The sequence below is a fragment of the Narcine bancroftii genome, chromosome 8 (genome assembly GCF_036971445.1).
Source record: "Narcine bancroftii isolate sNarBan1 chromosome 8, sNarBan1.hap1, whole genome shotgun sequence".
Lineage (NCBI taxonomy): Eukaryota > Metazoa > Chordata > Chondrichthyes > Torpediniformes > Narcinidae > Narcine > Narcine bancroftii.
The window spans coordinates 62,071,358-62,083,707 of NC_091476.1; the positions used below are offsets into that span (position 1 = coordinate 62,071,358).

Here is a 12,350-nt window from a genome sequence, read left to right on the forward strand (position 1 = left end):
TGGCCATGCACAGCCTGCAGACCCCGGGGATGCCGAATAACAAGGTAAGCATGGACCGGCAGATGGAAAGATTCGCCGAGGTTGATCGACAAATTCAGGAAGCCTTCAGTTGTTATTGTCAAATTTACAATGAAAAAAGACTTGATTTTAAAAGTTTGCTTTAAGACTTCAGTATTCCTCGTGCACGGGCAAAATTCCAACTTGCGTCTATTTTGAGATACGGCCAATCCTTTGGTCCCAATTACAGTCATAAGTCGGGGAGTACCTGTATATTATATGCTCATAATTTATATTTACATCCATATTTGCACTTTTTTTACAGCTTAGTTTTTACTCATTAATTTTGTATACAGTTCGGTAGAAGCCATTTAAACCGTGCCCCCCCCCCCCATTTTAACCCAAATTAATGTTCAAAATGGTGGGAGGAAACCAGAACACCCAGAAAAACTCACACAGACATGGGGAGAATGTTCGAATGTTCAAATTAAGCACGTCTGCAGTCACCATGGTTGAAGTAAAAACACAATGCTGGAGAAACTCAAGTCAATGCTTCATGAAGGACTCAAGCCCAAACTGTTGGTTTTAGAGACATCGACGGATTTGTACTGGGTTGCTGGCGCTGTAATAACGTTGTGCTGACCATTACGCTAACTGTGCAAGTATATCAGTTACTGATATAAAAATCACAAAGCCTGGTAGGAAAAAAGAATCTCAGGGTTGTATGTGATGTCACATTAGTACTCTGACAATAAATTTGACCTTTGAGCTGCTGAACTTTGGGGAAGGGCTGGGGACTCTGGGATAGCCCTCTTGGCTCAGCCGATTTTTGTTGTTTGTCTCCCGCAGACGGGGGAGCTGAGGACCAAGATGAGCCAGTCGCATGAGGACAGCTTGACGTGCGCCGCGTGGAACCCAGACGGCAAGCGGTTCGTCACCGGCGGGCAGAGGGGGCAGTTCTACCAGTGTGTGAGTGCCGTGGCATTTGGTTGGGGGCGCTGGGGTCGGGCCCCTTGGTGGTGAACCAGGGAGAGGAGGAATCGGCTCCCCACCTCCTCCATCTTGCCTTTGGCTCTTCCCCCACAATTCCACTGTTTCTATCTGCTTCCCACCCCCTCCGATGCCCCTTTCATCTGTCCCTGAGGACCACAGCATTGAGACAGGCACATGAACTGGCAGGGACTGAACAGACACAGACGTAAATAAGAAAGTCTGCAGGCGTCAGCCTCTCTAGCCTGGCCTTTAGTTCTCCCTCACAGCCCCTCACCTTTCATCTGGTCCCTTCCCTCTGCTGTCCTCCTTCTATCTGGCTTCTGCTCCCTCCCAAGCCTACTCTGTCTGACCCTCTGTCCTTCTATCCCCTCCTCTCTCCTATCTGATCTCTTTTCTGACTGACCCATCCTCTTCCCCATCTCTTCTGTTTTTCCTCCCCCACCTTTTCCTCTGCCCTCTCAACACAGCCCCCTGCCTTTCCCCCTCCACTCTTTCCTTCTGTCCTCTGCCCCTTCTACCTGGATCCTGCCATTTTCATCCTGCCCCCTGCCCTCTCCTCTACTTGTAATGTTCTGCCAGTTCCGTTTCCCTCACCTGGCTCCTGCCCTCCCAATTCCTCCCGTCGTCTCCTGCCCTCCCTTCCCTCCCCATCGCTACCTGCCCTCCCTTGCCCCTTCCATCATCTCTTGCCCTCCCCCCTCCATCTCCTGCTCTCCACCGTCCTTTCCGATGTCTTCTGCCCTCCCTCCCCTTCTACCCTCTCCCTTTCTGTCTGGCACCTTCCCACTCTGTCATGTCACACCACCCCCACCCCACATGCAGCCCCATTGCCCCAGTTTGTTTGACCCTGTTTTCCCCTGCTGCCACACACTGCCCACTGCCTACAACTAATGCGGCAGAGTTGACTCCAGTCAGCCTGGGCGAAGGGGTGGGGTGGGTGGAGGCAATGGGGACGACTAAACCAGCCTTGGCCTCTTCTTGGACCCAACCAGGACCTGGATGGCAATGTTCTGGACTCATGGGAGGGAGTACGGGTGCAGTGCCTGTGGTGTCTGAACGATGGGAAGACCATCCTCGCCTCTGACACCCACCAGCGGATACGAGGCTACAACTTTGAGGAGCTGACCGACCGTAATATGTGAGCGGCCGCCATTTTGTTTCGAGTTCCAGTTGCCCTTCCCTTCCCTTGAAGTATTTCCCCTTCGTCCGAACAAACATTGCTGTGGTGACGGTGTGGGGTTTGAAGTGAGACAGTACGGGCTTTTGCCTGTCACTGAGGTACCAACCTCAGAAAGCCCCATTTGCCTGCATTTGACGCACACATCTCCAAACTTTCCCAATCCCTGTACGTGTCCAACTATCTTTCAAGCATTGCTACTGTCCTCATCTCTACCACTTTCTCTGACAGCTCACTTTGCACACCCAACATCCCTGTGTGCAAAAAAAAAATTTATTTTAAATTTAGATGTACCACATGGTAACGGGCCCTTCTGGCCGATGAGCCCATGCTACCCAATTATACCAATTAACCTACAAACCCATAAGTTTTGAAGGGTAGACAAACACCAGAGCACCTGAAGGAAACTCACGCAGACACATACAATGTTTCCCTTTTTTAATCTTTCCCCTTGCACCTTAAACCTACACCCTCGAGTTTGAGACTCCTCTACCCTGGGTGGGGAAAGGACCGTCGCCATTTACCTTGTCTCGGCCCTGTTATTATTGTTGGCTTTTCTCTTTGGAGCAAACAAAGGATGAGAGGTGACGCGATAGAGGTAGTCAAGGTGAGGGGATTGGACAGGGTGGACAGCCAGCACTCTTTGCCTGGGGCGACAGTAGCAAATACCATCGGTTTAAGGTGAGACATCAGGGGTAGTTTATTTTTTTACACAGAATAGTTGGGGCTTGGAATGCCTTGCCATGGGTGGTGGTGGAGGCTGGCACAATAGGGACATTTTAAAAACTCTTAGGCACATGGATGCAAGAGAAAATAGAGGGTTATGGACGTGGAAGCATTGGAGATGGTGCGGAGGGGATTGACCAGGACGTTACCTGGACTGGAGAGCATATCTTATGAGGCAAGGCTAGCAGACGTGGGGCTTTTTTCTTTGGAGCAAAGAAGAATGAGAGATGACTATAGAAGTATGTAAGATCACGAGGGGCTTAGATGGGGTGGACAGTCCTCACCTAATAAATACCAGAGATGAGGGGAAGAAACTTTATGGGGAGCGAATTCCCAAGCTTGGCCCACACTCTGGGAGAAGGAATTCTTGCCTGCTTCACTTTGAAGTGACTGCCCCCCCCCACCTTTTTATCTCGTTCAAGACTCTCCCACTAACAGAAGTGTCTCTGTCATGCTGCCTCAGAAATTCCCCCCCACACGGTGTGGTTGGCAGTGAGGAGGAAGGTTTTAGATTGTAAGCTGTCGTTGATCTTGCCAGCTAAGGGCGGGTTGGGGACAAAGGGTAGTTATCACCACCAACTGAACTGCTCTTGCCTGGGGTGAATGGCCTCCTTCTGCAGCCATTCATGTCTCAGAAGTTCAAGTCTGTTGTTGAGTGCACTGAGGCGCAGGGAGTAAGCAGTCGGGTTGGAAGTCCCAGTCGTGGTACAGCAGTAAAACAGAGCACAGACCAGCAGAGAGAGATCAGTTGATATGGAGTGAGGGCAACATTATTTTGCTGGGGCGGGTGGGTTCAAGAGTCTGATTACAACAGGTCTCGAATCCCGTAGTGTGCAATTTCACCCTCTGGTAGTGAAGTGAGTGTTGGGGCAGGATGTGATTTTTTTTAAATTCTCCAAGGCAGCCAGAGGTGTAAATGGGGTCGATGGAGGGGAGGGAGTTCGTGTGATGCTCTAAGCCAGTGTTTCTCAACCAGGGTTCCCCAGAACCCTAGGGTTCTGTAAGTGGTCACTAGGGCTTCCATGAGAAATGGTGATAAATAGGCTAATGCATTTTTGAGTAATTTTTGTTTAATTTTATATTCATAATTTTACTTGACACGGACAGCATATTGTTGGAAAATCCTTGGTTATTATAATGAAGGCTTCAACCTCTTATTTAAAATGAAAACCTCGCTGTGAGGTCTCATAAACGAGTAGCATGATTTTTTTTGCATTGCCAATAAATTTAACAGAGAGGTAATTTTTTCCTTAAACAAGTTATCCAAACAAAATATATTTTTACCGCCTAAACTAAGATAAAAATATAAAAGAGATAGATATTAATAATGGCATGTAATAATTTTTATGCAGGGACCTAAAAACTACTTCAAGGGTTCCACAGGGGTAAAAAGGTTGAGAAACTCTACTCTAAGCTGTGCTCGCAGCCCTCTGCAAGTGTGAGGCTGTGCACTTAGAAAGGTGAAAGAAGGCAGGGGGTTACACGAGAAGTGGGTGAAGGGCTCCATACCTTGACGAAGCCCAAAATGTCGGTTATGTTGTTTTTTTTTACCTTTGCTGTGTGCAGGACGCTGCTCAACCTGCTGTGTTTCTCCAACTTTGTGGGTGCGTTTCACTTCAACTGTGGTGTCAGCAGATTTTCGTGCGTTACTTCAGGTGCTAGAGAACTGAGCCACGGCACAAAAGTGCTGCAGGAACTCTGAAGGTCAGGCAGGATGCAGGGAAAGCCACAGGCAGTGAACTCTCGAGGCCTGAGGCCTACCCCCTTCCCCAGGTGCTGTCTGACCCGCTGAATTGCTCCAGAGCCCTCGAGCATTGTTCCACGCTGCAGGGCTCTGAATTTGTGAGGCAAGTTTAACATGGCTTGGAGTGAAGAAGGATGAGAAGTCCACAAAATTGCACAAGCCAGCATCTTTTTCCCAGGACGCCAGAGAATATCTGCAAGGTGAGGGGAGGAAAGTTTTGGGGAGATGTCAGGAGTAAAGTTTTTTTTATACACAGAGTTGTGGAATGCATTGTGGTGGTGAAACAGGTAAGGTAGGGAAGATTTAGATTATGGAGTAGGTTCATATAGAGCTGTGAGCTGAAGGGCCTGTACTGTGCTGTCATTGCACCTTTGTGGCCTTGTACCATTTCCCTTGGTAATTCCCCGTGGGAGCTTCTAATTTAGATCTGTCCTGCCGTAACTGTACCCTTGCACTCAGTTGGTTCACAAGCAGCAACTGGGGCCATGGAGACTTCAGAACTGAAAGTAAAACACGCATATCTGCAGACACCGTGGGTTGAAGTAAAAACAACGCTGGAGAAACTCTGTTGGTCAAACCATGACCTTTATGTAGCAAGGATAAAGATACCGAGCTAAGGTTTCAGGCATGAGCCCTTCATCAAGGTGTGAGCAAAATGGAGGCAGCTGCTTGAATAAAATGGTGGGGGGCGGAAGGGGAAGGGGAGGGGGAGGGAGCACAGCTCACACAGGCAGGAGGTCCTAGGTGGATAAGGGAGGGAGAGCACACCAGCAAGTCGGGGGAGGGGATGGCTCTGTGAACAGAGAGCGGGGGAGGGGGGATGGTGGAGAGAAAAAAAGTCAGAGGGATGGGGAGGGTAGGAGAACAGAGCAGGTTGGCTGTGTATCTTTATCTTTGCAATGCAGTAAGACCCCTGTCTGAAATTCAAGCAACCAGCAAAAATAATCATGGAAAATAAATAGGTCAAAATTGGCGTGCCTCGCTGTTAGTTGACCAATCCTTTCAGCACGCAATCTCAAGCAACCGAAAAATTCACTTATCTGGCATCTGCCAAAAACCAGGGGTTTTCTCTGGCATTAGAACATTAGGTTGTTGCAGGATTCTCAGAGCCATCCCAGATCCTGCCTCTAGTAACCTACCGAGCACCGCGCTTGGAAGGACTGGCCCTGCCCACATGCTCTTCCACCAAAGCCCATCATCTCGCTCACAAGTATCATTCTTCCTCCAGCGTGCAAGAGGACCACCCCATCATGTCTTTCACCGTTTCCCGAAATGGCCGGCTAGCCTTGCTCAACGTTGCCACTCAGGTGAGCTTTCGGCACGCCACCTCCTCTCTTCGGCATCCGACCTCGTTTGGCATTGCCTCGGGCTTCCCCATCCCAGTATAAGGTGGCACATTTTAAACTTAGACCTACCCTTCCGGCCCACAAGCTCGTGCTGTCCCATCAACCTACAATCCCCCTTCCATTTTTGATGGATGGGAAGAAACCAGAGCCTAACCCACATAGTCACAGGGAGAATGTACAAACTCATTACAAACAGCGCTGGATTCGACCACAAGGCGCTGACGCTGTAACAGCATTGCGCTAACCGCACCGCCCCATGTCTAAGCAATAAGCATGCTCTGGGTAAACCTTATTGGCTACGATACTGCCACCTCACCCTCGTGCCACACTCTCAGCTCCTGGGAGCAGGATCCTCCTCCGCTCTGAGTCTTGAACTCTCCCTCTCCCACAGGGGGTTCATCTCTGGGATCTGCAAGACCGGGTTTTACTACAGAAGTACCAGGGGGTCACTCAAGGCTTTTATACCATTCACTCCTGTCTCGGAGGCACAAGCGAGGACTTCATAGCCAGTGGCAGTGAAGGTGAGTGATCCGAGGGGCACGGGGTTGACAAGCACAACCTTCCCCATCCCTCCCGAGTTCAAGTGCACTGACAAAGTTCGTTTTGCAAGCAGCCCACCTAGTTAGCCCTTATGTAGGTACAGCAGTTAAAAAACTGTGCACAGAGAGAGAGTGAAGGGTTAGAAAAAGGTGGCATTTTTACTCATGCGGGGATGGCTGATTACGGCGGAGAAGATGCTTGTCCCCTGGACTGGGCAGCGTGTGTGATCACCACGCTGCCAGTTCACACATAAGCAGCTCCCATGCTACCCCGCGCTGAACAGTGCTGAACTGTTCAGCATTCCCAGTGCTGAACAACACGTGGCCTGTTGGTGATTTTTGAAGACTGGTTATCGACCAGGAACAGCACCGTACAGGCCCTTCAGCCCACAGTGTTGTGCTAACCTAATAACTTACTCTAACAACAGCCTTGACTTTCCCTACTGCATAACCCTCCACTATTCTCAGTTCCATTAACTGATCTAATAGGCTCCTAAAAAATCCTACTGTTATCAGCAGCTTATTCCATGCACGCACTACTCTATTTAAAAACAGAACATGGAATGTAAAAGAATTTTTATTTTTTAGATATACAGGCACTTTCGTCCCACGCGTACGTCCCGCCCAATTAACCTACACCCCCTGGTGGATTTTGAATGGTGGGAGAAAACCGGAGCCCCCGGGAAAACCCACGCAGACACAGGGAGAACGGACAAACCCCTTACAGTCAGCGTGTGATTTGAACCCTTGTCGCTCCCGATCACTGCCACTGTAAAGGCGTTGTGATAACCACTACACCAACCAAATGAGAGGGGATTTTATAGACATGCCAAGTTCTGAAGGGCACAGATAAGATAGAGGTCGGTAAGTTGTTCCCATTGGTGGTGGAGACTAGAACTAAGGGACATGGCCTCAAGATTCAGGATAGAGAATTTGGGATGGAAATAAGGAGTGGAGCCGACCTCAGTAAATAGAATGAAAACATGGTGGCATGGATTTTTACATAGCTGGGGAAGTAAGGGATATGAGCCCATCATCAGATCAGCTGTGATCTCATTGAATGACGGAGCAGGCCGGATGGCCGACTCCTGCTCCTGTTTCTTATGTTCTTACTTCTTGCATCCCATCTGTACTTACTTCCAAGCACCTTAAAGCTACTGTATGTCCCCCTTGTGTTAGCCATTTCAGCCCCGGGGAAAAAATCCCCAGGCATCGCTCCAAGGAGAAAAGGCTGAGGTCCGGGCAGCCTCCTCGTAAATTACCTCCGCGCCCTCGACAGCATCCGTGACCTTGCTGGGGTGAGACACGTAGGAGGGGGAGCTCCCCAACTCGTTCTGGAAGGAGGAGTCCGTCTCAATTATGGCATCTCTGGCCTCCTTCGATTTGTCATGGTCACAGTTAGCCAGGCAGATGCATCTAGGTTTCTTGAATTCATCTTTAACCCACCTTTAATCTTTAAATGTTTTCAAATACAATTTAATTTTTTTTTCGACATACACCCTGTGCCCCCCAAACACACTCCAAACTTTGTACGGTTCTGTCGAGTGGGGGGGGGGGGGGGGTGAACAACCTTGAGTAACCCCACACAGACACGGGGAGAATGTACCAAATCCTCACAGATAGCTCCAGGTTTGAACGTGATTCTCTGGCACTAACAGAGGGGCGATGGCGGCACCAACCAAATGAGAAACCTTTTGGGAAACCCTGCAATTCAGAAAGCAGGCGTCATTTTAGTTCTTGCATTCTCCTTTCCACCCCACTGCCCCGCCCTCTGAGTAATTCTGCTCCAATTGCAGACCATAAAGTCTACATCTGGCACAGAAAGAGTGAGTTGCCTGTGGCAGAACTGACAGGGCACACACGTACGGTCAACTGTGTGAGCTGGAACCCACAGATCCCCTCCATGCTGGCAAGCGCCTCCGACGATGGAACCGTTCGGATATGGGGACCCGCACCTAGCCTCGACGGGGAGGAGCCGGAAGGTGAGGTGACATCTACCTTCCTTTCCAATCCATGCGGGGTTAGGGGGGTCGCCGGCTGATCACGCTGTCATGCTCTTTTCCCCGCTGAGGCTCGCAGCTCAAAGTCATTCCACTGGCCGGCTCTGCCGCCACTCAGGCCCAAATTACTCCCAGTACCCTGGTCCCTTCACAATACCCCATGATAGTCTCACACAACGCCCCGCTCCCTGCCCACTGCCCCACAATCCCATATGTCACAAATTGTCCCATTGTGCCCTCTCCTCCATCCTACACCACTCTTCTCTCGACCACCCACTGAGCAGTCCCCGCCTTCCTCCCCCTCCTTTTCCACCACCCTCTTCCTCTCTCTACCCTTTCTCCACACCCCACGCCCCTTTCCACACCCCTCCTCTCTCCACGCCCCTGCCCTCTTTCCGCCTCCCCCCTCTCTCTCTCTCTCTCTCCACACCCCACCCCCACCCCCCCCCCAATTTGTCCTGTGTTTTTTTTAGATCTGGGCCAAGAGCTCTTTTGGAGTGTGTAACATCAGCTGAGCTCTGTGAAGATGTATTGAGGCCAGCCTAGTGTGTGCTTTGTGCCTGACCCCCACTTTGAGAACTGTGTAGCATAACGTTCTGTTTAAATCTCTGAGCTCAGAATAGCCCAAGTACCATGTGGGTCCATCTCCTGATAGCTGTAACAGGCCAAGACCCATCACACATCAACACAGATACACCCTTGAGATCGAAAGAAGGAGTTAATACACCTGGCCAGTGGTTCTTGGGGGTAGGATCCGTGGATGCAATCAACCTTTTAGGAGGGAAATTTTGGAAATCTGCAATTTGCACCAAGATACAGTAAATAGTGTTTTGTGTGCTATCCAGTCAAGTCAACCAATAATCAAATACAACAAGTCTTGCAACAATAAATGGAAGGTGGGGTGTTGGTGTTACAGGGAGTCACAGAGTGCAGGGTGGGGTATTACAGCAGGTCACAGAGCACTGGGTGGGGTGTAACAGTGAGTTAAGGCGCAGGGTGGAATGTAACAGCAAGACACAGAGCCTGCGCGTGGTGGGGTGTTACAGTGGTTCACGGGCTGGGGTGTTACAGTGGGTCACAGAGCGCGGGGCAGGGTGTTACAATGAGTCACAGGGGGCGGGGCGTTACGATGAGTCACAGCGTGGGGCGGGGCGTTACAGTTAAACAGTGCGAGGCGGGGAGTTACAGGGAGACAGAGTGCGGGGCGTTACAGGAAGAAAGAGCAGGGCGTAACAGGGAGACGTGGGGCGGGGCATTACGAAGTGTAGGATTTTAAGGAGACCTCAATAAAGTACACCACCACGCGGGAGTGGGCAGATGGCCTTTAGATTTAGACATACAGTACGGTAACAGGTCCTTCTGGCCCACGAATCTTTGGCGCCTAATTACCCTACAACCCTGGTGCATTATGAACAGCGGGAGGAAACAGGAGAACCCAAGGAAAACTAGGCAGACACGGGGAGAACGTACAAACTCCTTTCAGACAGCGCGGGATTTGAACCCTTCTCGCTGGCGATTTAATAGTGTTGCATTAACCGTTTACTGTGCTGACCTTGCAGAGGGTAATGGCAGAGAGTTGGCTTTACAACGGGCTCTTTGGTCACTGGGGCAGCATGACGTCAGGTAGATAACATCCCTGTAATGGGACCCATGAGGGCAAAAGGTGGGAGGTGGGAGTGGAAACCTTCACAGTCGCAGGGCAAACGAGCAAATGCCACTCTCTCACAGCCCCATGCGGTCATTTGAATTCCAGTTTCGTTATCGGCGTGCTGTGCACCACGAGAGCTGGGGAGAATTTTGGCACCGCCATGCTTGTGCCTGTGACGATGACCTCTCGTTTCCCCCGCAGGGTGCAGCAGCAGCAACAACAACGTGGCGGACAGCTGACACTGGGGGAGGCCGGCTCGGTAACATTCTCCCCTCCATCCCCTCAACTCCTGGGAGTGGTGGGGGGGGGAGGGTCCGCGTCTCCGGCGCCTGCTCGTTTGGGACATTCCACCGGACAAGGACAACGACAGCGACTGCCTCCTCCCTCTGTCAGCCTCTCCTCTTCCCACCCAATCCTACCTAGCCCTCTCTTCCCCCCTTCCCCCCAGCCTTCACACCAGCCCACCTGTCCAGACGGACACCAGCTTGGCCCCATCAGAGAGCACGTGTGGGCCCAACTCTAAAAGGACATGCCAGCAAAATCGCCCACCCCTCCCTCAGGCTACCAGCTCGTCTACACCCCCCTCCCCTACCCCTTTCTGGTTAGTAGCTTGTACAGGAGGGAAGGAGAACAGGCTGGTGGGGGAGAGATTGGCTTTTCCCTCACCTGTTAGTGTCCCTTTTCAGGCTGTTCGGGGGTGGGGGTGGGGTGGGGGGGGGGGTAAAGAAAAGAGAATGGAGTTATTTTTTAAAAAAAAAGGAAAAAAGTTAGCAGTGATCTTTGTCCTGGTGCCTGGCCGGGTTTTTGAGGGGGGGGGGGGAGGGGTGCGCAACGGTGCTTAAGAAACAAGTAGCAAAAAAAAAAATTTCTCCACCCCCACACCCCTCCCTTGTTCAGCTTGGCTGTCTCTCTGCAGAGCTGGTCAGAGCCCCCGTTCCCAGCCTGCTATCTCAGCGGAGGTATCTCCCCATCCAACCCCCACACACGCACTCGGACATGGCGGTGAAGAGGGGGAGGTCCCCAGCCTCATCTGAGGTCTGAAGGCAGAGAAGGCACAAAGTGGTGGGAGTGCGTTTCCCCCTCCCCCGGGGCCAGGAATCTCCCCTCCCTTCACAGTGGGGCGCCCTTTGCTTCTTGGTACTCTCCCTCCCACCCCCTCACCTCCCTTGCTCCACATCAAGTCCCTGCTGGGATCCGACTTGAGCTGTTTGCCCAACCCTCTCCCTGTCCACGCACAAGGATTCTCTCTCCCCAGCCTGTTGTAGAGAGGAGCTCCACTGGCACCCCAGGTCAAGTTCAGGACCATGGGGGGGAGGGGGTGGTGGTGGGAGAGAGATCAGTAACCCCTGTGAGAGAGAGTGTCACGTGGGCTGAAACTCACTCATCCGGAGAGGGTGGGTCTGGCGAGGTGAGCAGGACATCCTGATCTGAGCCCTTCCACCCCCGAGGAAGGGGGTGGACAAGGGGCAACATCCCACTGAAGGTAGCCAGGGTCTGCATCATGATAGGTTGATACTGTGACCACCACCCCACCCCCACCACCTACCCTTGGAGAAACTTGTGGAGAGCATGGGATGGCAGAGAGTGGGTAACAGCAGGTGGGAACACTACCAAGACTGGCCTGGGTCACTGTCCCTGACCTGAGTCAGACTGGGACTGCCCTGAGTCAGACTGGGACTGCCCTGCGTCAGATCTCAACTCTTATGGATCGCTGTTTTGGGCAGACTCAGTCTATCCTGGGTCACTGTCCCTATCTTAGTTCAGACCCAGGCTGACCTGAGTCACCATTCCTGCTCTGTGTCAGACCCAGACTGTCCTTGGTTACTATTCCTGGTCTGGGCCAGACATAGACTGTCTTGGGGCACTGTTCCTGTACTGTCAGACCAGGATGGGCCTGGTTCTGACCAGGACAGGCTTGGGTCACTGTGCCTGATCTGGACCAGACCCAGACTGTCCTGGGTGACTGTTCTCGCCTTTGGCCGGACCCTGACCCTCCTGGGTCATCTGTCCTGGGCCAGACCTGATCTTGCCGCTGTCGCTCTCACTCAATCCTGTTTCCGTTTCAGTGTTCCATCTTAAAAGTGTTCCTCCACAACCTCCCCGATCCCGTGGGCTCTGCTGGTTTGCGGACCTGGACAGCAGGGAACATCGTGGTTGGGGAGGCGGTGGGGGGGAGGTGG

General features: G+C 51.7%; 1 protein-coding gene across 3 annotated transcripts in view; it reads left to right on the forward strand.

The window, feature by feature from the left end:
- Positions 1-12,350, forward strand: part of LOC138740766 (WD repeat-containing protein 26-like) — a 123,071-nt gene extending 110,721 nt beyond the window's left edge. For all 3 annotated transcript variants that reach the window (XM_069893842.1, XM_069893840.1, XM_069893843.1), the window contains 6 exons: positions 847-966; positions 1,983-2,128; positions 5,866-5,944; positions 6,375-6,504; positions 8,319-8,504; positions 10,372-12,350. In XM_069893842.1, coding sequence (XP_069749943.1) covers positions 847-966; positions 1,983-2,128; positions 5,866-5,944; positions 6,375-6,504; positions 8,319-8,504; positions 10,372-10,409 — 699 coding nt within the window. In that variant the 3' untranslated portion in view covers positions 10,410-12,350. The remainder of the gene's footprint in view (positions 1-846; positions 967-1,982; positions 2,129-5,865; positions 5,945-6,374; positions 6,505-8,318; positions 8,505-10,371) is intronic.